The sequence below is a fragment of the Monodon monoceros genome, unplaced genomic scaffold (assembly GCF_005190385.1).
Source record: "Monodon monoceros isolate NGI ecotype Baffin Bay Population unplaced genomic scaffold, NGI_Narwhal_1 Super_Scaffold_12, whole genome shotgun sequence".
Taxonomy (NCBI): Eukaryota; Metazoa; Chordata; class Mammalia; order Artiodactyla; family Monodontidae; genus Monodon; species Monodon monoceros.
Window position 1 is genome coordinate 133,221,657 of NW_021703768.1, and position 27,718 is coordinate 133,249,374.

Consider the following 27,718-nt stretch of genomic DNA (forward strand, 5'->3'; position numbering starts at 1 on the left):
CTCAAGTTAATTTCTTTGCACTACATGTTCACTTACAACTAGGAAATACATTTTGTCTAGCCTAAAAGGTAACCACCCACTATGATATTGTGTCTCATTATGCTAAATATCAAGAGAACAATAACATTAAGTCTTTAAAATTATATGTTCTATTACCATTTTGTAATGTAAGCACCCTCAAAAGAGAAAATAATTCACTTAGAAACCCCAAGTTCTACCAACAATTTAATATAAGAACTGGGCTGATATTCATTACTTCCGGGTTTTGCTAAAATATGTCTTTGATCTTCTTTACAAAAAAGACTGAATTAAGAGTTTTACAATTAGTTCTATGTATTAAACAATTTAAACTAATTTAAGGAAGACTGCTGGATAAAGGTAAACTTTATGCTGATTTTCTATCTGCTTGATCTAGAAAACAGAATAAGAATGGAAACTGGGGCAAAATGTGTTGCCCCATCTGAAAACTTTATCTGAGATGATTAATCATGTGAGGAAGAGATTTCTAGTGAGGCATACATTGTTCAGCAATCATTAATCATTGTTGCAACAGTTTCAGCCCCTTGCGTAATGGTGATCAGGTTATGTTAATCACATAAGATGAAGAGATGTTATCACTTAGCAACATTAACATATTTGAATTATTTGCATAGTAGGCAACTTTATATACATAAAAACTTTGAGAATTACACAGGCAGTCTGTAAAATTAGGGCAATGTTCATTTTCCACTTTGATTTGCCTATAGCAAGGTATTAACCCTTACAAGGTATAACCACACTTCTAAAATGAAGCAGTTCATTACTCCACAATCCTGGTTTCTGGGAAATACTTGGAATTTACACAAGTGGTCCAAATAACCCAAATCACATTAAAACCTATGCGTCTTTCTTCCTAAATCCTCACTAACCTAAACTAGACAGTACTAAATATAAATTTTAATCCAATTAATGGGGATAGATGACTCTACTTGAAATGAATAAAACTAATTCAGTTAAATATTTCCTCCTTGCCTCACCTCATGTTTGATTTTTATAGCTAAATTTTTTATATTATCTCTCAAACTTCAGACTGACCAAATTTTATGGAAAAAAACATTAGAACCAACCCCTTTACAACCTAAAAGACACTTAATAATGAACTCAGACCCTATTCTACACGTCTCTACAGACGTTATTCTATCCTTATAAAGAACCATGACAAGTAGCATTATTCCCAATTTTAGAAAGGTGGAGGCTCAGAGGCTTTCATAAAGTTAAATAGCTACCAAAGTATATGGCAGAGGTAGTAAGATAAAAATATTAATAATAAGGGGGAAAAATACAAGCCCTTCACCTCAGTCCATTATGTTTAAGCCCATATTCTGCTTGGACGTTAGCTTTTTTTTTTTTGCCATTTTAAAAAAAGTGAGGGTGTTAACTGACACATAACATTATATTAGTTTCAGGTGGACAACATAATGATTTGATCTTTACAAATATTGTGAAATGATCACAACAAATCTAGAGTATTTTAAAATTTCTAATTTAACATGGAATGAGGAATTCTTTTTTGCCTGAGGTTCAACTGCTCACATTTAAGGATATGCCAAAATGAAGTTCAGTTATTTTTCATAGAAATTCTTTTAAGATATCTAAATTATAAAGAAATGAATTTTGGTAAGATGGTCTGCCCAACTCCAATGTCCCTGAATTTCATTCAAGAAAATCATATAAGCTAAACATAAACCATAATATTCTTGCTGCTAAAATGAGATTTATACTTATTCACACTCCCTACGCACCTACTCCCTGCCCCCCCCGCCCCAAAAAATAAAACAAGAGTCACTTATGAGTGAGGGCAATTTTATTTAGGTGTACCTGAGTAGTCTGCAACCAGATTAATTCGTCTGGCACATTTAGGATACTGGCCCAATAAAGTACCTTTGTGAATAAATTCTTTGGGAATTGGGAATTATAAATACTACTACAAGTAGAAAATGGCCAAAAGCAGCAGATGGGGGTGGGGTGGTGAAGGGTTGTTTTGCTTTGGTTAACATTTCCACTGCCCCTAGATTTCTGGCCAATCAAATCATATCGTACCTTGGGAAGGGAAATTGCTTGATGCAGCGGCTGAGCCAAAGTCAGCAAAGCCTCCAAATAAATCAGCTGATCCTCCTAGAAATTAAGTATGAGGAAAAAAAACTGTCAGAGCCACAGCACAACTGATAGCACTTTTAGGAAGCCATTTTAGCACTGCACTCAAAAAATACCCAATACTAGAGCCCCAAGACCCATCATAAACAGCTAGTTAGTTGATCCAGCTTTTCATGTCACCATGTTCCCTTTAAGCTACCACAGGACAGACTCTCTTACAGTATCTCTCATTTCTGTAACTAGTAATATAATAGATACTACAACTGTGGTTACAGTTACCCCTTACTCACATTTCACGAACATAATATAGGCATGTAGTTTATCTGGCCAATTATGCTCTTTATAAGAATCTTCAGTGGATGCTAAAACCTGGGTAAAATGTTGCTGGGTAATCAAATCATCACTCCACAGATTAATTACAAATAAAAAGAGATTAAGCTACTTTTACAGTGCAGAAATCAGATAGATACCACCTTAAACAAGTGCTCAAACTTAATGTCACTAACAATCGGACAAAATAGCACTCATGGGTCTTCTAATATAAAGAGACTAAAAAAGAAATCATCATCCAAATTCTTCCCAAAAATATTTAACCTGACTCCAGTCATGAAGAATGAATCAGACAAATACAAATTGAGGGACATTCTGCAAAACAGCTGTCAAGACTCTTCAGAAAATGTCATCATAAAAGAAAAAGACCAGGACCACTCCAGACTAAAGAAGCCTAAAGAAACATGGCAAGTAAATGAAATGGGTGATCCTTGACTGGACTCTGGATATTTAAGTAAGTGCTATACTGAAATGACGTAATTGAGACACCAGGGAAATATGAATATGGTCTATTATACAACGGTACTGTTTCACTGTTAAATTCCCCAAATATGATAATTATATTATGATTGTGAAGGAGAATGTCCTTGTTGTAAGGAGATATACGCTGAAGTATTTTAGGGGCAAAATGTTATGATGTTTGCAATTCTCTCAAACGGTGCACAATAAATAAACAAAACCAAAAAAGAACTAGAGAGAGACAAAGAAAATGTGACAAATTTTCTGCAGTTTGACTTTTATTTAAATAAAAGGGGAAAAAAAAAACCCAAAAAACCCTTTAAGTTGATCTGCATAGTAATCAGTTTTAATAGCTATAGGAAGAAAAATGAATGCAATGATTTAGGTGGACAATTTTTTCCTATTGTTTACTTGCAAATATTTGCAAAACACTTCCATTTTTAATCCTTGAAAAAAAAACCAGTAGCTTTTTGCTACTTCCAGACTGGTGTTTTTAAAGGGGTGAGATTCAAATCATAAGGCTGCAGATCAATCTGCATGCATAACATCACATTCTCATACAAATTTTCATTTGTAAACACTAAATAGGTACGAATATTTACTTTTATCTATAATTTGAACAGTAACATTGTTAAATTTTATATTCCACTTCTCCTCAATTCAGTTATCAATGAAACAGCAATAGTCAAAGGATCTAAAACCTTAAATAGTTGTCCTTATTTTTGTCCTTAAAGATTTCACCTCTTAAGAGTCACAACCTTAGAAATTTAGAGCGGCAGTTCAATTATTGTGCTTTTACTGTTATGTGAACATTATATAGGTTACATCACAGCTGCTTAGCCTGCAGTGCTTAGAAACTAGCCAGGTGGGACTGGAACATCTGGGCTGCACTCAAATACCACCAGGGACAGCTTCCAACATCTGGTGCCATTTCTGAATTGTCTTATCGCTGCAAGACATTCTGTCCCATCTGCTACACTCAACTGGGTTAATTAAACTAGAACCATCTCCCCTTCTTAATAAATAGCCAGCAGTAATAAAAGGAACAAATCAGTTTCTGACACAGGTGAACTTGGTATTTCTTTTTAAGGCACATTTACTGTAGTCAACTATCAGCAGGCCTAACAAATTCCTTATTCCTTCACCTCATTACAGATGCACATATTCACATGTATACTCACTCACCGTGAACTAACTTCCACCAAGGCCAAGGTTCTCTACTCCTAGCAACAACTACAGCTCATATGTCTGCTTTTGCTTTATCCAAAGGAAAATATCACAGTGATTTTTCTCTTCTTTAAAGGTACATATGTCATAATAAATGTGACAATAGGTACAAAAGATCAATGAGCTATATTTTTAAACTATATAAACAAGCACATATATTAATAAAATCTAGCAGGGAAATCAATGGTGTGAACAGTTGCTGCTTAATATTCGTAAGTATGTCTTCTGTAATATTCCTTCATGTTAAAAATATTGATCAACGTATACTGTTAGGTAACAGAATGATAGTTCATCTTTTATTATAACATTAAGGGATTTGAAAATAGGGGATTATTTTCATTTTCTTCATCCAAGCAGTGAATAAACATCAATATGTAATTTATTATGCCAAATGAGTTCGGAATTTTCAAACCTTATCCAGTCTGGGCTACAAAGAAAATTCATGCTGTGGAGTATAGCACTGAATACTGTGAATCACATCTTCAAACTGGGTGACATATTTTATTTTTGTCCTATCCTGAATTTAACATTTCAAATAATTATTTTGTTATTCTATTGCTCTACATTCTAACACCTAAGCTAAAATTATACTACGTTCATAACTTGTCTATAGCAAATATTATTCTTTCCATCCACACTACAGGGAGTTTAATTTCAAACATGACTAATTTAAGAACACTGGAGGTAAAAGAGTGGAAACACACCTAAGAATTTAACAAATAGAAGCCACCTTTCCTTGAAAAGGATTTAACTTTTCTCCATCTTCTGAAGTGCCACAGACTATACTTCTACTGTGTTTTACATAATGTGATCCTCAACTTTGGAAACTATCTCAGAAATTAAAAATCTCTTATTTCAATTAGGAAAAGTTTCTCCCTCCTAGGAGGGACTATCCAAACCTATATGCATGATGTTATTCATACCAATGCCTTAAATTTAACAGACATTTTCTATACTTAAGCATTTTTTCCCAGATAACTTCTATCTAAGGGAATTTAAATAAGAGTCTACCAAAAATTGCTGCATGTGGAAGACTGCTAAATTTCACAATAAGAGCTACCCTTCAAGATTCCCACAAGAGGTGTCATTATAAATGAACCATTTCCATCTGCCTTTTCAGGGAAGCAAGGAGGTTATTTACAATTACCAGCTGGGAACATGTATTTTCCAAAGCAACATTGTGAACAGGAAAAATATAGTTGAACTAGACAGTGCTTTAACTATAAATGGAAATATTCTTTAACGAAGAATTTAATCTAGATTACGTTATGAAAACTTTTGCACAAGGAGTTCTAATAAATACAAAATTAATAGAAATGCCAAAAATTGTAAACATATGATGAAGAACTAATATAAATAAGTTTTTAAAAAATCGATAAGGATAAACAACCCCAATTTAAAAAAAAGGACAAAGGACATGAATAGACAAGTTACAACTAGCAGTATAAAACCATGAAAAGTTTCAAAGTCAGTCATCAAACACATGCAAAATAGAATGAAATATTATTTTCTCCTTACCAAAATGGAAGATTTTGAAAGATGCTACTTCACTACTTTATAACAGAGAGAAGTTTGGAAACAAATCAAAACCTAATGTCCAAAAAATAAGAGGCTGACTGGTCAAGTAAATTACAGCATATTTACACAATGTTAAGATTATAAAGCAATTAAAAGGTCTGTAAAATACCAACTATAATAAGGAAATGGTCATGAGATTTTAGATGAAAAAGAGTTTACAAAAAAATATAATAACAATAAAATCTTTATCTAGAAGCCTGAAAAAGATTTGCAACATAATAAATGCTTAATTTACAATGCTTGGTGTCAGTTTATTTATCTCTTGTAAAAATAAAGTACAGTGTGTGTGTGAGTTGTGAAAAATAAATAAATAAATAAATGCTTAAATAAATATATTGACTGATTATATAGAAAATGTTTAAAGAAAGACTATTCACCAAAATTATTAATAGTTAACTTTATGCACCTAAGTTATGGTGAATTACTTTTTTTCCATAAAATTTCTAAAATGAGCACACACTACTTTTATATTAGTGAAAACATAATATGGTAAAACATTTTATTCTTAGTAAACTTAGGTTAAACTAGAGACAACGCCCATGAAAATTCTAAATGTAAGTTGGGTTGTAATAACCAGTAACTTGGCTATAACAAGGTGGTTCACATCCATGTAAATATCCTCAACTAACTTTAGTGATAATGGAGTACAAGGCAACAGGTTCAAATGTAAATGTAATGAACATTTTGGATTTTATATACGTTAATCTTAAAAGATATTTTTTAACAACCAAAAATTCAGAAGATATTGCAAGCCTTGTAAAGTCTTTATATTTTCTCTTCAACCTCATTCATTGTACTAGAAACAACTTACGTAGTAGTATGTTAATCAAGACCTAAATTCCTTAATTACAAAAGGGACAAAAGGAGACAACGAAAACTCTGAAGATATACTAAAAATGAAATGGAATGGTTCTTGGCATTATATTTGTAACTGGCTTATTTTCTAAATACATTATTATTCATTTAAAAAATGTTTACTTAGAAACATACTATGTATAAATGTCACCAAAATATCATTTGAGTACAGATTTTAAAAGAACATCACCAGAGTGGGACATTTATCATCAGAGTCTCAAGAAAATTTTGATGAATGGGTTTCACATGTGTACTTTTAAACTTGGTTGATATTCCACAATGATTTTACCACATATACTTCTGAAGATGCTAACAAGAAGGATGAAATAACACATAAAAAAAGAAAATCTGAGCATTTTCTCCAAGGAGACATTTATCTGGTGAATGGTACAGAAGCTGTATCTGCTTAGGTTTACAGTTCATGTCCATATTACTTGCATGACAGCAGTATTATAAATATAGGCACATATGGGAAATGACACCCAAATGGCATACCAAATAGCAATGCTAATATGGTAGAGTCTTAGACTTTCTTACATGTAGGTGCTAAAGATTTAACATCCAATTTTTTTTTCCACTGCTGAATTCAATTTAAAATATATTACTACTAAAATATTTAAATAGAAATTCATAGTAATGAAATTCATCTTACTGATTGGAGGGGGTTCTACACAAAGTGGTTAAACTGTTTCAAATAGGAGTGAACTTTAAAAAATAATTATGGGGACTTCCCTGGTGGCACAGTGGTTAAGAATTCTCCTGCCAATGCAGGGGACACGGGTTCGAGCCCTGGTCCAGAAGGATCCCACATGCCACGGAGCAACTAAGCTCATGTGCCACAACTACTGAGCCTGCGCTCTAGAGCCCACGAGCCACAACTACTGAGCCCTGTGCCACAACTACTGAGCCCTGTGCCACAACTACTAAAGCCCGCACGTCCAGAGTCCGTGTGCCCCACAACAAGAGAAGCCACCTTAACGAGAACGCAATGAGAAGCCCGCACACCTCAACAAAGAGCAGCCCCCGCTCGCGGCAACAAGAGAAAGCCCGCGCGCAGCAACGAAGACCCAACGCAGCCAAAAAAAAAAAAAAAAAATTAATTAAAAAAAAAGAGTGACCGTAACAATAAACAGTGAACAATTAAAAAAAATTATGATGTCAACCCATTTTCGGTTGGTTTTTAGAAATTATTAAGATAAAAACATTAAGGCAAGAAATATTCCAAATTTCATTCAGACTTTGTCTCAATTACTGTATTAATATTAATTGCTACTTCTATTTAAATAATTAGCCAATCTACTGCTTGCACTGGAGAAGAAAAACCACTCAAAGGTTTCTTGCCAAGCAAAGGAAGCATGCTGGTATTTAATAATTCTCTCTGCTCAAAGCAATCTGGCTAACACCAAGGAAAAAAGTTAGATTCACTCATCTGACCTTCCTAGTTAATTCTTCTCTGATTGCTCCATTAAAAATTTTCACAGATGCATGAAAAGGGCTCTTTAATATTTCATACCAGGAAATCCAAAATAGTTGATATTCTGTGACACTAAGTCTGTATTATATGACTACATGCTAACTACCAGTTAATACTACTATGAAAATCTTCAATGTACAAAAAGACAGCACATAAATTGTTAAACAACTAATGTAGTTGTTTGCAAACTTGGGCATGACAGTTCAATAGAGTTTAAGGAATAATTTTACGAAGTTACATTTACAGAAAAAAGGGAGTGGGAACTGAAGAATCTCAGAAATTGGATTGAACCAGACACCCTAGTAAGTTCACACCTAGTCTAAGAATTAATTTTATGATAGTAGGCAAGGACAGGGAGAAAATAATAGGAGACTTTAAATTAATCATATGTACTAAACTATCAGTGAGAAGTAATTTTCATCATAAACACTAATGTAAATTTTAAAACAATTCAGTTTTGAAAAATTATTACACACAACTAGAAACAACAGATTTACTTTGACATTATTTCTATGCCAATCTCGCCAGTTACATTTTAATGTGAAATGAACTTTAAACATAAGTCTTATTTCTTAAGCTGTTTTGACTTGCAGTACAGTTTATTACGACTCCATAATCATCAAATGCAACCTAAAATAATCAATTTTCTTGAAAACAATTTATAGGGAATTACTCAAAAAAATCTAGCACATACTGGACATCAAACTGAAGAAACCATTAATCTTCTCTGTGAGAAAATCTTGGTAAATGGACTATTCTTTTGCTGCAGCCCTCTTTAAAATATGTCACACTTTCACAGAATGCCCCTTTCCTCCAAAGCACTCTGTATGTTTGTAACTAGGTAACTACTTGTGACTCTTTGGTTAATGATTACTTCCTCCACTTGACCTTACCATGAGGGCAAGAACTGTTTTACTAAGCATTATACTGCAAGCACCCAGGCCAGTGTCTGGTTCGATAAATGTTTAGTGAATAAATGAATGAAAAGTTTAAATGAACTCTAGGCGTGGGTAGTTTGACAGCCAGAATTAAGATTTATGGAAAGACAGTGAAATGGGCAGAGCAGTCCATTTTGCTTATAGAAAAAGCAAAGGGACCCCAAATACTCAGTGCTAAAGAAATTGAGAGAGATTACTGAATTACCAGTCAAATATTTAAGTGCTCACCTTCCTTATTTAAGGCAATTAAACACTTCCTCCCAAATAATGCTCAAAGTGAATTAATTTCACATTAAAAATCTAATGCAAAAAAAATTTTTTTTTTAATTTTCATTCCATCTTTTATGTGCCATTAAAAAAATTACTCTGAAACCAAGAATACTATTGATAAAAAGAAAAAGCCAATATGGAAGCTTACCTGTTGATTGGCTGGTGCCATCAAACAGATCAACAAGGTCACCAGATGACTTGCTGCTAGGCACTGAAGTCTGAAAACACACACAGAGCTAAATAAGCTTAGAAAACATATTTCTACTATTTTTTTAAAAAAATCTGCTCTACTCATCTTTAATTCCCAACTGAGACACAAATACCTGTAATTATCTTAATAAAGGTAGATTTCCTTTTCTGAAAAAAGAGAAGTGACCTTGAATCCTTATGGAGAGATAGTATTTTTAAATGCCTACCATTGTAAAAGTCCCTAACATCCACACTCCTCTTTTCCCTAACTCACTTCTTTTCGGAGATCAGACAAGATTAGCCATGTCCACTACTCCTGGGTTACTTTCTCATTTCTTACTGCATTTCACTCTGAAAAAACATACCTTCCAGATCCCACTCAAATCTTAACACAGAATCACTTGAGAAGCATTAAAGAAATATATACGCCCAGCTCCATCACAACATACTGAATCATAATTGCCCAGGTTGGGATCTTGGTCTGTACAGTCTTAGAAAGCTCCTTTAAGTAATTCCAATGCATAAGAAGGTCTGAGATCTACTGGACTGAAGGCCAACATCCTATCTAGCTCCTATCTAGCTCAGGTCAGTATAATTCTATGTTGGTCTGATATACCTTGACATCTGTTTTATATTTAGTTCCAAAACTAAACTGTGGGGCTGGAGTTGTAATATGATTTTTCTCCTATACATAGTTCTAAGCACCCTAATGCATAGGTCCTCAATGTTCAATACATACACGTTAAATTAGAACAGAAGTGCTAGGCAATAGGAAAACACTGTAAATTCCTAGGCATGTTAATTTGAGCTTTGAAGATTAAAACACTATATACTGTGGTTCAAAAAGGCCTTGAGGTTGAAAGAGATCTGAAGCAGCTGAGTAACTTGCTGAGAACTTCAGAGTTCTATGCATTTTTTTGGTAATAAAAACAAAGTCAAAAAGCTTACACTATAAATTTAAAGTATTTATGGCAGTGACATACATTCAGGCTGTACTACATATTGATACTTAAAATCCTTTTAAGATATAAAAGTCTCAGTTTACTGTTAAAAAAATTATACAGGTTGGATGATTTTCCCCATGCAACCATAAATGAACTCTTCATATAACAGCCATCATGGATTATTTGGGTTTTAATTATGACTATCTACCAGATCTTAGACAGTCATCAGTAAGCAACTGTATCCACAGTAGGGGAAAACTAAGACCACAAGGAAATAACACATCCATTTCCCCCTTTTAACTACAACTAAAGTTGACTTGTAATTTTGAGGTTTTCCTCAAAACTAAAACGAGCACAATATGGGCGAAATTATACACCAGAAGATATGTGGGAAAACTTGACACAGTTCTTGACACTAAGTAGGACTAGCTTTATTTTTAGAGTCCCCTGCAATTTGCAAGATACATTAGAAAAATATTTTCCCTAGCTTTCAGCTACATTTGATGCAAAGATACAAGCTGGGTGAATACTAGTGGGGGGAGAGTAACAAAACAACTATTGAGGCTTTCAGGGCAAACCTCCCTCTTAGGCAGATTTCTGTCCAAAAGACTAGCTTGCAGCCAGGTATCTATCAGGTGGATTTCATTTCTGTGCGGAATAAAAAGTGAAGACAGTTACAAGAATTAGTGCTGCTACTGATCAATACTGACCACAGGGCAAATAAACCTTCTTTTCAGAGGAACGATCTCTGTATTAAACAAGACCAGTTCCGCTATATAACTACTTGTCATATATACAAGTGGTCATTTCTTACAATTTCCAAACACTACCATGTTTTCCTTAGTGAATCTCACACTTGGTACCAGTGGTGGTGTCCAGAAGGAAACAGATGCACTACATTCTGATTCACAACCTTTCCCAAGTGAACCAAGAGTGTTATTACTATTTTCATAGAAAGTACATAGATAATCATTCAGCAATTGGACAGGTTTCTTCCTCCAAAGAGATTTCTTATTATTAATGACTAATACATGCCAGATGATCTATAATTAATATGATTACCTAGAAATGCCTGAGACTACTAATGCAGTAATTCTAAAAGTAACTTATAAGAATAAAACTGTGTATAATGTGTAAACTCGTGCCATTCCCACCTTAACTGAAGACTGAGGTGTATGAGCTGAAGCATTCTGATCTGGACTTGCTTTGTCCCCTGTGTAATGTGCTGCTGCTCCAAGATCAATGGTTTTGGAAGGATTTGCTGTGCGCTTGTGTCTTGTGGTGGTGGTCTCTGTGGCCTGTGTGATATGGATATGTTTTGTCGTCACAGTCTCCTCTTCATCTTTGAATTCACCTTTGGGAGATCTGCCTCTTCTTGCTTTCTTTTCCTCATCACTGTCACTAAAAGATATTAAAAAAGAAGGAAAATAATAAGACTAGGGATTACTTTAAAATGGAGCCCTCAGTGATTTGAGCTAAAGAATTTCAAATGCAGTAACTCCAAAATTCCACACTTTGACTATCTGACAGGGATCAAGAGAATGTTATCTAAGCTATCTGAATAATCATATGTATGCACTGGGGAGCGGAAGTGGGAACCCATCAAATTCCCCAGGTAAGTCTAAAATACTGCTACAAAAAAGTATTTACATAAATGTGTACAAATAAAAAAGCCTGAAATAATTCAAGTGCTTATTTATTATAGATTTAAAGCTTAATTAAAAAATAAAATAGCAGGGTTATTCTCATATCAGAATCAATTGATTAGAGTCTAGGAGCTCAAATAGCTGCATTTGATAACCATTTTCTTGAAATGGACTGTGCAACAACTACAGTTCCATTTATATAACATGATTCTGTCACTGACTCTCATATACTAATGCAAATATATAATAAAATACTATAATTTCAATGGATATCTTTTAAATATTATCCTATCTGCATTCCAATGATTAAACTCTCATCTGTAAATGCAGAAAAATGAGGTAATGCACTTTACAAGAACTGTGCTCTATTTTACTATATAGAATCACGAGATCAAACTTTCACAAAACTAAGAAAACTGCTTTACAGAAAATTTAAATATATTTAAAATATTTTAAAAGAATTCCTTTTCAGGCACATTCAAAGATTTTTTCTTCTTCTTAACATGCGAAAGGAAAAAAATACAGAACGAGTAAAAGAACTGTGTTTTTCATATGCCCCAAATTAAATATGTCAGTAATCTATGAAAATATAGGTCATACTCGAAAACATTTTAGTCCAAATATCCATCTGGATTTTTTTTTTTCTGGTATAAACTGACACAGAATCTTAATGAAATGTCACAGGAAGAATTTTCAAACCCCTAACTTTTGTTTAAATCTAATAAAATAATGAACTTCATTATCCCTCAGCAATACCTTAGATCCCTGGATCATCAGATGCCCAATTGCAAAATAAGCTATCAAAGTTCTTACTGGGAAAAAAAATTCCAATAAATGGCCTGAATAAAAACATACAGGAAATGTGATCAATTTTAGAAATAAATGGACACAGACAAGGAAAGTGTGTCAATACTAAATGCAAATGTCTGACATAGCATCTTATAAACAGCTGCACTGTATATATGTGTGTGTAAATACACACACACACACTATATATATGTATAAATCAGCAGCAAATATACTAAAAATGGAACAATACAGTGAAAATTCGCATGACCTGGGAATTCCCTGGCGGTCCAGTGGTTAGGGCTTGGCACTTTCACTGCCATGGTCTCGGTTCAATCCCTCATCAGGGAACTAGATTAGCCTGCCCCCATGCAAGGCTGACATGCAAATTCATGAATTTTTCCATATTTTTGCACAAGGCATTTTTAGGGAAGTGAAACTACTCTGTATGGTTCTGTAATGGTGGATACTATGCATTTGTCAACTATACAACACAGTAAACCCTAATGCAAACTGAAGAGTTTAGTTAATAATATTGGTTATCAATTGTTAATAAATGTACCACACTAATGCAAGATGTTAATAACAGGAGAAACCGTGTGTGTGTGCATGCATTCTTGCACTCGGAGAGGTGGGGTTATGCAGCAACTCCCTGTACTTTATGCACAATTTTTCTGTGAAGCTAAAATTGCTCTAAAAAATAAATTAAAGAAACAAACAAATAAAGCTGAATTTCAGATAATGCCAACACCCAAAACAAATAAAAAAACCCAAGACCCAGCTGTGTCAATTTAGTACCCTTTCCAAGAGACCCAGAAGACAAAGTGTTAATAATACCTGCATCTTTCTGGAGAGTCTTCTCTATCTTTCCTCCGGAACTTGCTGATGGTGTCGTCAATTGTGCTTCCAATTTTATCACTCAGTTCACCTAATTTATCACTGAATGGAAAAGCACTCTTGCTTTTATCCCAGTCCTCATCCCATTTTGATTTAGGCTCAGGATCATATCGTTCACCTATATAAAGCATTAAAAAAAGAAGCAACTCTAAGGACATTAAATTCAAAAGGTGTCTATAGTCCTTATTTCTGAAACTTTTCCTCATAATAAAATAGTTTTCAAAGGAAAACAGAAAGCTCCCACAGTGCTGAATCAACACAATTGCAGCAAGGCACAGCATGTAGTGCCAGTCATTAAGTGGCAGGAATGCAGATTCAAAAGCTTTTGTTTATGAAAACTAACACAACCTTAATGCACAGCACAGCATATCAGGAAGTTCTTAAGGGCTGCTGAAAGGAGTAGAGGAAAACACAAAAACCAACACAAGCTATATAAGCAAAAGAGAAATGGAAATCTTTTGTTTTCACAAAAGTCACTTAATGCATTATATTTCATTCCCATTTCTTAATGGTTTTTCAATTATTAGAAAAGCACTGGACAGCAACAATCTCTTACAAAACACCAACTACAGGAAACACTACTCTGAATGCTACATATCCCAATATACTGTAAAGACTCATAACTGTCATTCTTTACCATCAAACTAGAAAAATAAATGTAATTCATGGCATGGGAAAGCATCCTTCAATTATTTTAAAAAGAAAAGAATATTCTAACTACCAAAAACTATACAGACTAGAATCATGAAATATGCTCAAGCAGTTCAGAACAGTGATGATCTATTCGAACACCAAGTCCAAACATTATGCTGGGACTGGCAAAACCTAGGGAGCCTCTGTGTGAATTTGATAATGGAGATAGTAGATCACTGGCAGTGAAAAAAAGCCCCAAAATGTCAAGATTTGTTTTAGTCCTTGACTTTGAGGGCCTAAAGAAGAGATAGGAATTACAGGCGCTAAATGGACCCTTTTCCATTTCCATTTTCATGTCCAAACTCAAGAGGCAAGAGTACAAGGTGCAGAAAAATCATGCGTGGTTAAAAAGAAGACCGAAAATTAAGGCAGGGTGCAGAGAAAAAGGAAAGACCAATGAGAAACAGCAAAATAATCAAAAGGTGGATAACTGAGCTTTTGTTTAAACTTTGGTTAACAAGTTCTGATGGCATACATGCCCTTTGGAGGTCGAACAAAACCATTTTGCTGAATTACTCAGTAAAACTGCAAAGCCAAAATTTTCTGTGAGAGTTTGAGGATTTAAAAATATGTCTACTAAATCTGAAAGTGACCACCAACTTAAAGAGAACATGAAAAAAATGTTTTCTAGACAAAATTTAAGCCAGGATGGTATTATAAAAATGAATGGCTCTCCAACAATGTATATGTACACTTCAATAACAATGTGATGAACTAGACTTTGAAAAGAAACAAATTTACAGGATAAATGAAAGCAGGTGAAAACTAAATTAGCACGGTGGACATCATACTAAATGAGTGCCAGAGATACTGGATATTGGCAAAACATTATCTAATGTCAAAATAAAAAGCATGTAAAATAGCTAAAGTTGATTAAGTCTCTGAATAATATATATAACATTAAAAATAATTTATAAAAGAAGGCAATGCACAGGACATTCAACTCTATCTCTAATGCAGATGATGTAATTAGTTCACTCTAAGTCTAAAAACTTACTCAATTGTCTAAATTTATCTAATTATATATTGTGCTGATTAAAAAAAGGACTACTAGCAAGTAGAATGAGGAAAGGAGTGGCGAACAGCTCTTTCTACTCAAAAACACATTAAACTGCTAAAGCTACTTTGAAAAATCTAAAGAATAAAATATTTACTTGGGTAAATAATTGAAAGACTTCTTACTCCCCTAAACAAATAAAAACTCCAAAACATATTTATGTGATTTATTTAAGAGAAACATTTTTGCCCAATTCAAGAACTGACTTAAATGTGATATGGGACATTAAAAAAAGGAATTTTTCTGCTGTTAGAAACATTAACCAATTAAGTGCCGTATTTTTAATTTGAGGGCAAGAAAGCAGAGGAGCAAAGGAGCGAAGACATTTTATAGATACCCGCAAGGTAAGAAATAGAAGATTTTTACACAGTTACAATGAAGGAGCTACGAGATCTCAGTATAATTCAAATATAAACAAACTTAGATATGGTTGGGGGGCAGTTAGAGATCCCCAATATGCAGCTGCTAAGTATACGTGGCACTGGCCTGTCTGTGTATATACAAAATGACAAGGGACTGTCAGTGTTCAGAGAAGACAGAACGAGTCCAAAGGAACATGAAAGAGAGTTCTTATTTTCTGTATCTGTTTCAAGCACCTGCCTAGTGATCTATTTTAGGAAAACCATATTATTACATTAAAAATAAACATGAGAGATGAATGTTCTAGCTGTTCTTAAATATGTTAGGAACAATACAGTGATAGGCCTAGATGAAAAACTGATGGTATTGTCAGTTACCTTTTTCTACATCAAATTAACGCAGTGCTTAATTAAGGGAACAGACTCAGGATGGACTAAACTGTAGCTCTATTTTTGGCCAAAAATAGAACTAAACTGGTTTTGAATTAGGAGGATGAATCTCTTCATCAAACTTTTTTTTTAATGCTCTACATGGTAAGTTACAGAAATCCTTTTTTTTCTTAGAATGGGAACCCCAAGAGGAAAGGGCATATATCTATTTTATTCTCTGTATGTCAACTCAAGGTTTCGTCATTCAATAATGCTTAATGGTTAAAATCATATTCTTGAAACACAAAAGTAAAAAATAGAAAGATTCCTAAGACCCACAGGAGCCAAAATGAGTATTACATATATCTCAGTATTGTATGTATTCAAAATAGCATTTTTGTCTTCTGTATTTCAATGATTCTTAAAATACACCCAAGAAGCTAAACTGATGCTTAGGTGCCAGTCTGTCTTTGATACTCACTGTATCTGAATCCTCCAACACTGTCTGAGGAAACCCCAACATATTTGTCTTTGTTCTTCTTTGCTTTCTTTCGCTCTTCACGAAGCCTGTCATCATCCTGGGCAAATTCAACCAATTCTTTCACCTTCTGGCGAATATTTATACCTTGATCCTTGCCATGCTCATCTGTGAGGATGGTAAGGGAGAAACAAAACCTTAAGAATTCAGTTAATATGTATCAAACTCTTTAACACACACAAAAAAGACATGAAAATTTCAACACAAGAAACCAACTTCAATATTTTAAAGTGAATAAAAAGAGGCAAATTGTGTTATTGAATTTTGTCATTTCCTCATCAAATCCTAAGTCTTGAGATGCAATTTTGGCTTATAAGAGAGTGCAAAGATGAACTAAAAAGGACCACAGATAACGGTTCTATGCAAAATCAATTAAAGATCCACTAAAAATGATTACTAACAATAACCATACAAAATGGACTAATATCCAAAAATGTTATTTTCTTTTTCTATGGTATTTTAACAAAACAAAACAAAACGTACATTTTAATGACTGAAAAGCACCCAAACGCCTTCGTCTCCCCAATACAAGTTTGGAAACACTAATTACCAGGATTTAGTGTAGCTGAAAAACTGAATTTTTAAAATGCTTTCAACTGGGGTATGCTACAAAATGAAATGTGGTTCATTCTGTATCCTCTTTCACATTCAAAACACACTCTGGCCTTGCTGCCTTTGCACAGTAAATATTATTTGGTGGGAGGAAAAAAAAACCCCAGCTTCAAACAGATGTGTGTGTTTTGGAGCTCTAACCTTTTCTTCCCATATGATTAAAGCTATTCCTTTATGGACACCACAGGGGACCAGTCTCCAGTGCATATTTTAATATAAACCCGAACACTCATGTTGTGTTGGTTCTGTTGTTATTAGCCAGTATTTTCTGCAAGTTCTTGTCTTCACTAATTAATACTCTAGGGCCCCACGTCTTGGATTCTGCACTCGTCACACAACCAGCAACAGTCACATTCTAATTAGAGTGGAGAAGCTTCTAAGCTGGTTCAGGTGACTGACAACTCCAACTACTGTTTTAATTTGCTTATAGGTTTTTCCATTGCTCACCTACAAAGTGGTAATTTTCCAGGGATCGCAAATCATAAATGTGTTCTCTGGCACTTGTAACAACACGCTCTGATCCATTCCTTATGAGGTAAGCTAGGAGCAGCAATGACTGTAAAAATACAAAGCACCAAATGAGATTTAATGAAATAAATTCTGGTAGAGCTCTGGTAAATGGCTAAAAAAAAAAAATTCTAACATTAGCAAATAAATAATCTCTGTGTGCGTATGTGTATGTGGGTTCTTTACCTTACATTAGACTTTAAAAGTACCTTTAAAAACTCTTACTATCAATTTAAAGTTCCTCTTATACCAAGCGTACTAAGTAATTATAAACTGTCCACTGGATACACGTGTCAAAAGATTAAAAAAAAAACTTAGATGTTAAATATCTGAATGTATGATATAAATGAACACTAAGCTTTTTAGAAAGCTGGTTCAGTTTTAGTGTTAGAAGCATCAGTTTAAAGAGAACAATTATTTGGTAATTATATGACCTCACAGCATTTTTCCCAGATAAAATTTAATTTGGGAGGTTTATGATGTGGCTTTTGTTCTTGCTGCTTGCTTTGGAAAATATAGATATTTTCTGCTAAAAAGGTGATTTATGCTGACACGTAAAAAAAAAGAATCAAAGGAAAAAAAAAACTCGCTGCCAACAAATATGAGAAAAGAATGTTTACGGGATTTCTTTTTGAAGTGATGAAAATGTTCTGGTTTAGACATTAGTAACTACTACACAACTTTGTGAATGCACTAAAAACCAATGAATTATGAATTCTGAACTTAACTTTGTTTGGAACAAACCTCACATAAAGATGATTAGATCTATGAAAATCTAGTTAGGTTGAAGAAATTGAGGGGCAAAAAACCCTCATTCTACCAGGAGTTTATTCGTTAAAAAAGTAGTTTACCCAAGAATTATTAAAACAAACAAAAAGCTCTAATTTAAAAAATTAATTTATAGAAATTTAAACTATTTCATCACTACTACTGTATAAGCTAAAGGAATGACAGTGAATGTTTTCAGAGACAAACAACATCAAAAACATGGAACTAAATAAAGCATTGATTTTCAATACTGAAAGCCAGAAACGTTGCTTTCAAAGTTTCAAATATAAATATAATAACACCATTTTGGAAAGCACAGAAAAACTTTCTGAGCAGCAAGAAAATATCGTGGGGATGGAAGAACAGATTACTATCTTGTTTTAGAATTCTACATTATATGATGAGATCAGTATTAAATGAAAAGAATCTAACAAAAGAGTACATATTTGCAAATTTTAAAAAGTTAGAATTTTAATGCTTTAGAATCTCCTGTTATGCTTAAATTTAACACATATTTTTGGTGTACAATACTGTAATAATACTGGCAAATTTTTATGTAGAGATGACAAAGCATATTAGAGGGTGGTTTTCATCCTAATTGCTCATACACTAAACATGCATACTACTATAGATTCATTACTTTCGATATGGACAAATATATGAAGAGTGGTTTATGGTGACTAGAAAACAGAACACAAACAGCAAATCTACTTCTTTTACCTGTTTTAGAATATTCTATTCTAGGATTCAACATCCTTCATAATCACTTATGTATGTACACCTTAAAACTTCAAGCATTTGTCTTCAACGTGTCAAATAATAAATACAGACTAAAACCCATACCTTATAAACTCTTCTCCAATTTTTTTTGTTGTCTTTTAACATTCGTGACCAAAGCATGTTCATAAGTTCTGGAAATTGTTCGTACATAAATGTAGCCCTGAAAAAAGAATAATTTTCCTTAAGAGTTTGCAGTGTGTTAATTCTGACAGTAGATGGCAGGCTTGTTCTGTGTTTTCCTAAAGAGCTTTAAAAAATTAATAAGCTTAATTCAAAAAACTTTAGATATGCTTCCTTAAAAATGTCTTTCTTATATTTTATACAATATTGAGCACATTCATAAGTCCCACTAATTAATATATTTTACAAGCCCTTCATTCACTGGTATAATCGTCCAGATGTTCATCAGGAAAAAATTTTCCTAGCTTTATTTTAAGTCATTTTATATGCATTTGTCAAAATTTTAACAAAGTTTGTCTAAACTTCATTGAAAAAGAAAAATTTTGTTTTACTTTTCTGAGCTAATATCTAAGGGGAATGGATCCTCTGTAAAACTTCCCCCACTAATACATGAATGATTATATGCAAAATTTATATCTGGCAGCTAAACAGTTTAAAACTGAAAGCAAATTTCACATTTCTGGGTGAAGATAGCTGCATTCTTTCTGCACTGCTGAGTCAAATTATCACTTACTTGGCAATCTCTCCCATGAGTTGCCCAGAAGGTCCCCAAGGATCGTCATTCGTTGCTTCTCGAACCTTAGACTCTATCTCTGAATAATTCATAACCACATTGGTGCTGCAGAGAAAAAAAATGCATGCACATACGCACAAAGATTAGCATCAAAACTGAGAAACACATGAAAACTTAATAATGACACTACTGGGTGTCCTAATGAGATACCTCTACAGGGTGGGAAAGAAAACATCTTTTGTGCACAAGCTACCCTGAGGACACTATATAACACATTTAAGTTATCTTTAAGAAGATTTTACTATTCCATTAGGCTTCAAGAATACAGATGAGAGATTACATTAGAGCTGGCATAAGTCCAGTAAGAAATGGCTTTAGGTCAAATTAAAAAGGAAATTGAACATGCTACAGTCTATTATAAAGCTGTCATTTTGCTGGCCAGACCTGGTTTACATGCAGTCTTAGGTTTCCTGTTCACAGAAATTCTTTAATGAGCAAAATTATATAAAAGCTAAATGTTATTTATACTGTATAAAAAAAGCAATGAAAAATCAAAGATAAGTCTAAAGATGTTTAGAACCACTATGAACATTTAACTGTAGTCCTTGTCTTTTTTCACTTACTGTACCACATGTGTTTTCTATGTCACTGTGTAGTCACTGTAACCCTCAGTGGTTGTTTTTTTTAAATTAATTAATTTATATTTTGGCTGTGCTGCACAGCATGTGGGATCTTAGTTCCCCAACCAGGCACCGAACCCGCGCCCCTGCGGTGGTAGAAGCGCAGAGTCTTAACCACTGGACCGCCAGGGAAGTCCCAGCCCTCATTTCTAATGGCTACATAATATTCCATCTGGAGACTGCATCATAATGTATTTAACTTTCACTTAAGACTTCAGCAGTGGTCAAGAACATGGATTCTAGGAGTCAGAAAGATCTGACTCCAATTAACTTACTTTGTGATCTTTGGCAAAATTATTTTGTGGGTTGGCCAAAAAATTCGTTCGGGTTTTTCCCATAAGATCTTACAGAAAAATCTGAACGAACTTTTTGGCCAACCCAATACTTCTCTTAATGTTTCCTCAAATGTAAAATGGGAATAAAGAAGAAAACTACTACTATCTCAAAGGGTAACATACCAAATGATACACAATGGTACAGTGTCTGACATATAGAGGAAGTGCTCAATAAAAGTTAGCTATTATTATTAGAGATAATATCACCTATTAGAATTTTAAAATATCAATATTAAGTAATATTTTTATAAGAAAGAACTAACTTTGAAAAGAATACCTTACAATTAAGAGATGAGATGGCAAAATGTGTGGTTGTTAAAAAAGAATTTCTCATGCTTATATGGATTGAAGAATTCAAAGACATTCTGAGGAATACATACTGTGGAAATGTGACATATTATAGTAGTACTCATTTGACATGTAACACTCCAATTATTACTGAACAATTGTTATATAACAGATGCCTGTAAATATGGTAATTCAAATCTTCCACTTAAAATTGAGTTTTAGAAATAGTGAAAAAATAAGAATTTGGTTAACTCTTATTACTTATATCTACCCCACTTTTGCTGTACGGTTTTTCAGTCATCAAAAAGTTGTTTTAAATAAGGAAGGCTTGATTATAATTGGCACTCGAGTCTCTCAAATATAAATTTCAAATTTATTACAAATACTTCAATTAATAAACAGTTCAAATTTTAAAGGAACCATTATGCATATATATGAATTGACAAATCACAGAATAAATATGGCTTCTAGATTTACATTCAGAATACTGTTCTATTAAGGTAGAAAAGCGAAATCCTATTACTTTCTTTCTCCTAAAATATCAACTGTTTGATAACAAATACAGATTATTTCCATGGCACTAAAATAAATCCCTGGTCTCCACTGCCTCCTTCAAAATTTAAGACTATTAATGAATGTATTTTTATAAAAACCCCATAATCATTCTATTAAAAATTTTATGTATAAATATAAAGAAATAGTAACTTTTTTTCTAATTTTGTTAACAACTGAATCAAAATAAAATTAAGGCAGGCAATGACACATTTGCAATTTAAGATGCCACAAAATAATGGATTTCAAAATGTTGTTTATCCTACTGGCTGAAGAATGCACGGCTTAGGCAGTTAAAAGTGTAGCTGTGGGAATGAACAATAGCAATTAGAATTATAATTCATCCAAGCATTTCATGACCAAGAATGCACTTGAAATTGTTTGCACTGTTTAATTTGTTGGAGAACAAGATGAAGAGTTAATCTCTAGCTCATGTACATGAAATATTTTTACTAGAGCCTTCATAAATGCTGTAGCTTTCCGAACACTACTTTCCTTGTTCAAGCTACAAAAACCCATGGGTCAAATGAGAAAGGTCCTGTTTCCCTAACCCTTCACAAGATTCTTAGCTGAAGGCCTATATGTGTTTGAGTGCTGTGTGTTTAAGAGGAAGAGGTGGCAGAGAGCCAATAGCTTAAGAATCTCCCTATTTCCTTGGTTGAGAAACCATGGGAACTATGTAAAAGGACAATTTGCCATTAAACACACAACATAAAATATAAAATGGCAACAACATGGAAAACTATGGCAACAATAGTAACAAAAAGTAACAAAGTTAGAACACCTCCATGAAGAGTATCAGGCTCTATTTTAAAACCATTTTCTAACAATACCGCTGCTTTCCAGAAACTGGAATGCTCAAGATGAGATCCGATGGCATAAAGAATTCCAAAACAAAGTATTTTTAAGCTGCACTTAATTCAGAAACAAATATAAACTAAAACAAAACAATACTGTATAGTTTGGCCTTATTCCAGGTCATTTAAAAATAACTGTTTCTAAAAAGGTAGAAATGGCATTTTGATCCTTCCTTTCCCATGTTTTCTATTGCCCTCAATCCACACCCTACCCATAATTCCAATGCCCTTTTTAAGAAAGGAAAATAACTCCTCCCCTCTCCCCCAAAAAAGAAAAGTTAAAAAAAAAAAGTTATGTCCAGATGTGAAAGGAAAAAACATTCAGCTTAATTCCTAAAACTTCTTATGACTGACACAAATGTTTTGAGAATGGATAATTCAGACACTAGAGGGGGATCTCTCATCAGTTTTTTAAAACATACAAAATTCAGACAAAGGTCAAGGATCTGTTCTGCAAACAAAATTAAAGGAAATTACCAGGGAGTGACCAGAGTGAAAAGTATAAGAAGCTGCTCATGTTCTGAAGATTTTTACCTTAAAGTAATATTGAACCACTGCTTTTTTTTTTTTTTTTTTGCGGTACGCAGGCCTCTCACTGTTGCGGCCCCTCCCGTTTCAGAGCACAGGCTCCGGACGCGCAGGCTCAGCAGCCATGGCTCACGGGCCCAGCCGCTCCGCGGCATGTGGGATCCTCCCGGACCGGGGCACGAACCCGTGTCCCCTGCATCGGCAGGCAGACTCTCAACCACTGCGCCACCAGGGAAGCCCCTTCGTTTTGTTTTAAAGTTATTGTAAAGACTTTATTCACTCCGAGCTCAGGAAAAAATATTCAGCAGTATTTTCTATTAGGTGGTTAAACTTGTGTTTTTTCATACGAACATCCACACTTAAAAACACAGGAGAGTCAGAAAAACAGAGGCAGCAAGAGACAGAGACAAATACAGCATTCAAAGTAATGGCTTTAAATAATGTATTTTTTCTTCAAACTGTGTTTTCTTTTTTTCTATATTTTCCAAAATTTCCCCTATGAACATTATATTGTAACCAAGGGAAAAGTATTAAAATGCCATTAAGAATACAAATCGAGTACTATATCATCATTAGCAACACTTTAACTATTTATAGGCAAATAAGCATCATGGTAGACCAAATTAGTATTATTTGTACTTCCAATGTCTTGTTATCAGGCTAGTAAGTGTAGCAAACTAGTAACTAAAATATATGTATACAAACTAAAATATGTATACCAAATGCTATGTGTGTAAAACCACAGGGACAACTTAGGTACATAATATTGAAATTAATGTGATTAAAAAAAAAACTGTATTAGGGAAGAATAATTCCCAACATCAAAATCTATATTTAAAAGTGACCTCTTGATCTTAATGCCACAGATTTCAGAAGATACTTTTACGATACAGGTAAAACTATTACGCTCCCTCTAAAAATATCAATCTTTAAGAAACTTTTTAAAAACAATAAAATACCCTTAAAATGAACAGTGAAAAAGACAGTTTTCTCAGGTAACAAATTACTTATGCCAGAAAAATCTGTTCCTTTTTAAAAATGTTTCTAACCAAAAGAGCAGAGAAACAGTTTTAAGAATACTTGCTCTAAAAGCTAGATAATGGACCATGTGACATTCATTTTTCATCAGGGGATGATGGTCTTCACCACATTACCCTTATCTGCAAGGTGAACATTTACAGGTTCAATACTCATATTGCTACCCATCCAAAAAAAAAAGCTTTTTCTTGATCTGAAAATGAAACACAAAGCAATGAATTATGTCTTAACACAAGCAATGGTTCAGTAGAAGAATTAATGTTGCTAAAGCAGATGTTATTATCATATTTGATTATACAGTAACATAGTTATATAGCTACAGTGCTAAAGCAAGGAAAAAACTACAGTACTCCATCTGTATCATAAAAAGAAAACTAATGAAATATTGATAAGTACAGAAGAAACAAATAACAAATCTGATGCTTGCCACTTTCTCTCTAGTGCTACCACGCTGCCATTACTAGCAAAAGCCCCCCTACCAAAAAATAAATAATTTAAAAATTTGAGTGAGGAGAGAGGGAAAAATATTTAATAGCATCTCCTTAGTAGAGAACTTTAAATAAACTTACACTCAGGATCACATGACTAGTAAATAGCAATAGATGTCCAAATTTTGTTAGGCTTTCTAATTCTAATTAAATGTAGCCCATTTTCTATTATGCCATAATGCTCTAAAATCAGAGAATTAGTAGTATCATCTGAGCTAAAAGTCTACTAATTAATATGTAAGATGACATCACAAATTGTGCTACTAAAAGAACTAAATGCTGAATTAATGTTTAAAAAGATATATTCTCGGTCATGGAAATTACATTTTCTTTGGTTTTAGTAAAATTAAAAACAAACTATCCAGTTGAAAAGAAGGAAATCAATGTACCCCCTCTTAAACATACATATTCTTAAAAGCAAGGTAAAGAAAACAGTTTAAATAGGAAAGAACTGCAATTGAAGACATCTAAAACCTGAGGCTCTCAACCATTCTTCTGCAGTAACAAGATTTCAGAAAAGAATAACCTGCTTACTTAAAAAAAAATGCCCTATTTCAATCCACTTATAGGTATGTAGTATGCTCATGTGCATATTATTTATGACTTCACCTATTTACACGGAGGACTGTGCTGGATTATGTACCTTCTGTTCTCTTCTTCACTTTTCAAGAGGGAACATTAAAATGCTATAATATTTAATTGCTACTTCTAAAAATAATCAACAAGAATATGCACTGAAATATTACACCTCTTCCTTTAGCTATCACAGTAAAAAAAATAAATAAATAAACCCAAATAAATATTAAAGAGCAATCTGCTGCCAGGTTTTATTGAGGGAGGAAGGGGGTCCCATAGTCCTTTTTAAAGCTTCTAACTTTTAAAATATGACATTAAAACCACAGAAAATGTATTAATGTTCAAAACAACATTTTAACTGTTCCCTCCCCACATATTATTATGAAAAGTACTCCTAACTGACATAACTATTTTTGAAATTCTAATTGTTTTAAGTTGTAAGAAAATTAAGGACTTTATACTCTTTTCTTAATCAAAAGCTATTCTCACATCAATTCTACTACCAAATTCTTTGATCCATTCTGAGTGATGCTGGCCTTCAATTTCAATAAATACTTCAGACCAGTATTATCATGGGGTGGAGAAATGAACTATAGAATTTTAATCACCTGTGATGTTTTACTATTACTGAACACTGTTGATAGATATGGCTCAATATTCTCGTAATCTTAACTCAAAAATTTACACTGCATTTGTACTACTTACAGATAAAGTGGAAAGATAAATTGTACAGAACTGTTTTCTATAAAAGTATTTTTCATTCCGGGGGGGGGGGACAAGGCAGAGAGCAAAATAAAACACTAAACACTACTCTGCAGGTAGAAGGAACTATAATAAACCCGTAGCATTCTTGAAAGATGAGCTGAAGACCTTTGTGTATCTTTAAAATTGTGAAAATAAAAATGTTAATGTAGACTCCTGACAATCTCCCAGATTCAATCAAAAATTAAAGTATCCTGTGCATATTATACTTCCTTAACACAGGGTAACCAATATTTAGATTCACTAAATTTTATCTCTTAGGTGAGAAACTTTTGCATGGCAGAACACTTTCCATAAATTTCTTTTACTGATTCCATATGGATTTGATTGTGTCATCAGTCCAAGGTACTACCAAACCCTTAAATGTGTTCCTCTTTAAATACACGTAATACTTCTATTTTCTGCCTGTGAATCATCATTTTCTTAGGCTCTGCCACATTCAATACCAGTACCAGAGGTTGGCTTTCTTTTGAGTCGTTTTTCACACACAAAAAGTTAAGGTGTTACCACAGCCCCAGAACTGGAGCACAACAGGGCTGAGCTGCAAGGTGGATGCCAGTGACTGGCTTATTAGCTAAGTGACTAATTCCCATACTGCAAGTCAGATTTGGATCATGACAAAATTATACATTATTTTCTGTTAACAAATCTTCTAAGATCTGTTATAAAAAGTCAAAACTCTGAACAGAAAAATCTATCAAGACTCTACCGTAATTTAGAAAGGAGAACGGTTACACAGCAGGAAATGTAATGTAAAAAAATTTTATCTAAGAACTTTTATCAGTAACTGACACCGACTTATAACGTACTTTCTCTTCCCATCTCTAAAAACAGCCATTACAGATTATCAGTATTCTAAATGATATCTTTATCTAAAGATTTCAAGCTTAAAAACCAGCATTCCAAATCTACACAATTTCACAATGTGCATTAAAAAAATACTTGGGCCCTTGCTTATGTAACAGTTTACCAAACATTCCATGAAAATTTCCAGTATTGATTCAGTATCAGTTTGCACAAGCCAAAATTAACCAGACCCACATCTAAAATTTCTGAGATTCCTAACTGACTTGTTCATCATTTAAGTATAAAGTAGTCCTAACATGTAACTAGCAGAAATAATAAATCTTATGAATTTTCCCCCCCAAAAAAACCCCCAGAAAAATCATTATTTTATAGTTTATGTAGAATTCAAGGTAAGGGTACATAAGATGAATAATCATTAAAGAAGTCAATACTCCAAATTTAATTTCAAATGGCAAACTTTGTACCAGACTAGAATGTATACATAAATTGATCACTGGAGAGATAATTTACAGAAGCAGTAACTAAAATACCTCATTTTATATGAAAGATCATTAAATATTTATAGTCCAACATAAAGTCTTTTGGGAAACACTAGAAACCACATATAATTATTTCAATTTTCAAAAAATACAGGAATTGATCCAAAACAAAAAAATACTTAAATTGGGATAGTAGTTGGATTTCTGCCCCTCAAAGTCTGTCAT

At 33.5% G+C, this 27,718-nt stretch overlaps 1 protein-coding gene and 1 pseudogene across 5 annotated transcripts in view; one reads left to right on the forward strand and one right to left on the reverse strand.

Moving 5' to 3' along the window:
• Positions 1–27,718, reverse strand: part of CLINT1 (clathrin interactor 1) — a 63,355-nt gene that overhangs the window by 7,752 nt on the left and 27,885 nt on the right. For 2 of the 5 annotated variants that reach the window (XM_029216660.1, XM_029216661.1), the window contains exons 1-9: positions 23,350–23,402; positions 20,104–20,208; positions 19,473–19,569; positions 17,802–17,910; positions 16,686–16,850; positions 13,667–13,844; positions 11,552–11,798; positions 9,413–9,482; positions 2,080–2,154 (exon numbers count right to left, since the gene is read on the reverse strand). In XM_029216660.1, the coding sequence (XP_029072493.1) occupies positions 2,080–2,154; positions 9,413–9,482; positions 11,552–11,798; positions 13,667–13,844; positions 16,686–16,850; positions 17,802–17,910; positions 19,473–19,569; positions 20,104–20,195 (1,033 nt within the window). In that variant the 5' untranslated portion in view covers positions 20,196–20,208; positions 23,350–23,402. Of the gene's footprint in view, positions 1–2,079; positions 2,155–9,412; positions 9,483–11,551; positions 11,799–13,666; positions 13,845–16,685; positions 16,851–17,801; positions 17,911–19,472; positions 19,570–20,103; positions 20,209–23,349; positions 23,404–27,718 lie in introns of those variants that run through there. The other 3 variants (XM_029216663.1, XM_029216664.1, XM_029216662.1) reach the window with 2 other exon arrangements.
• Positions 13,041–13,241, forward strand: LOC114893494 (annotated as a pseudogene).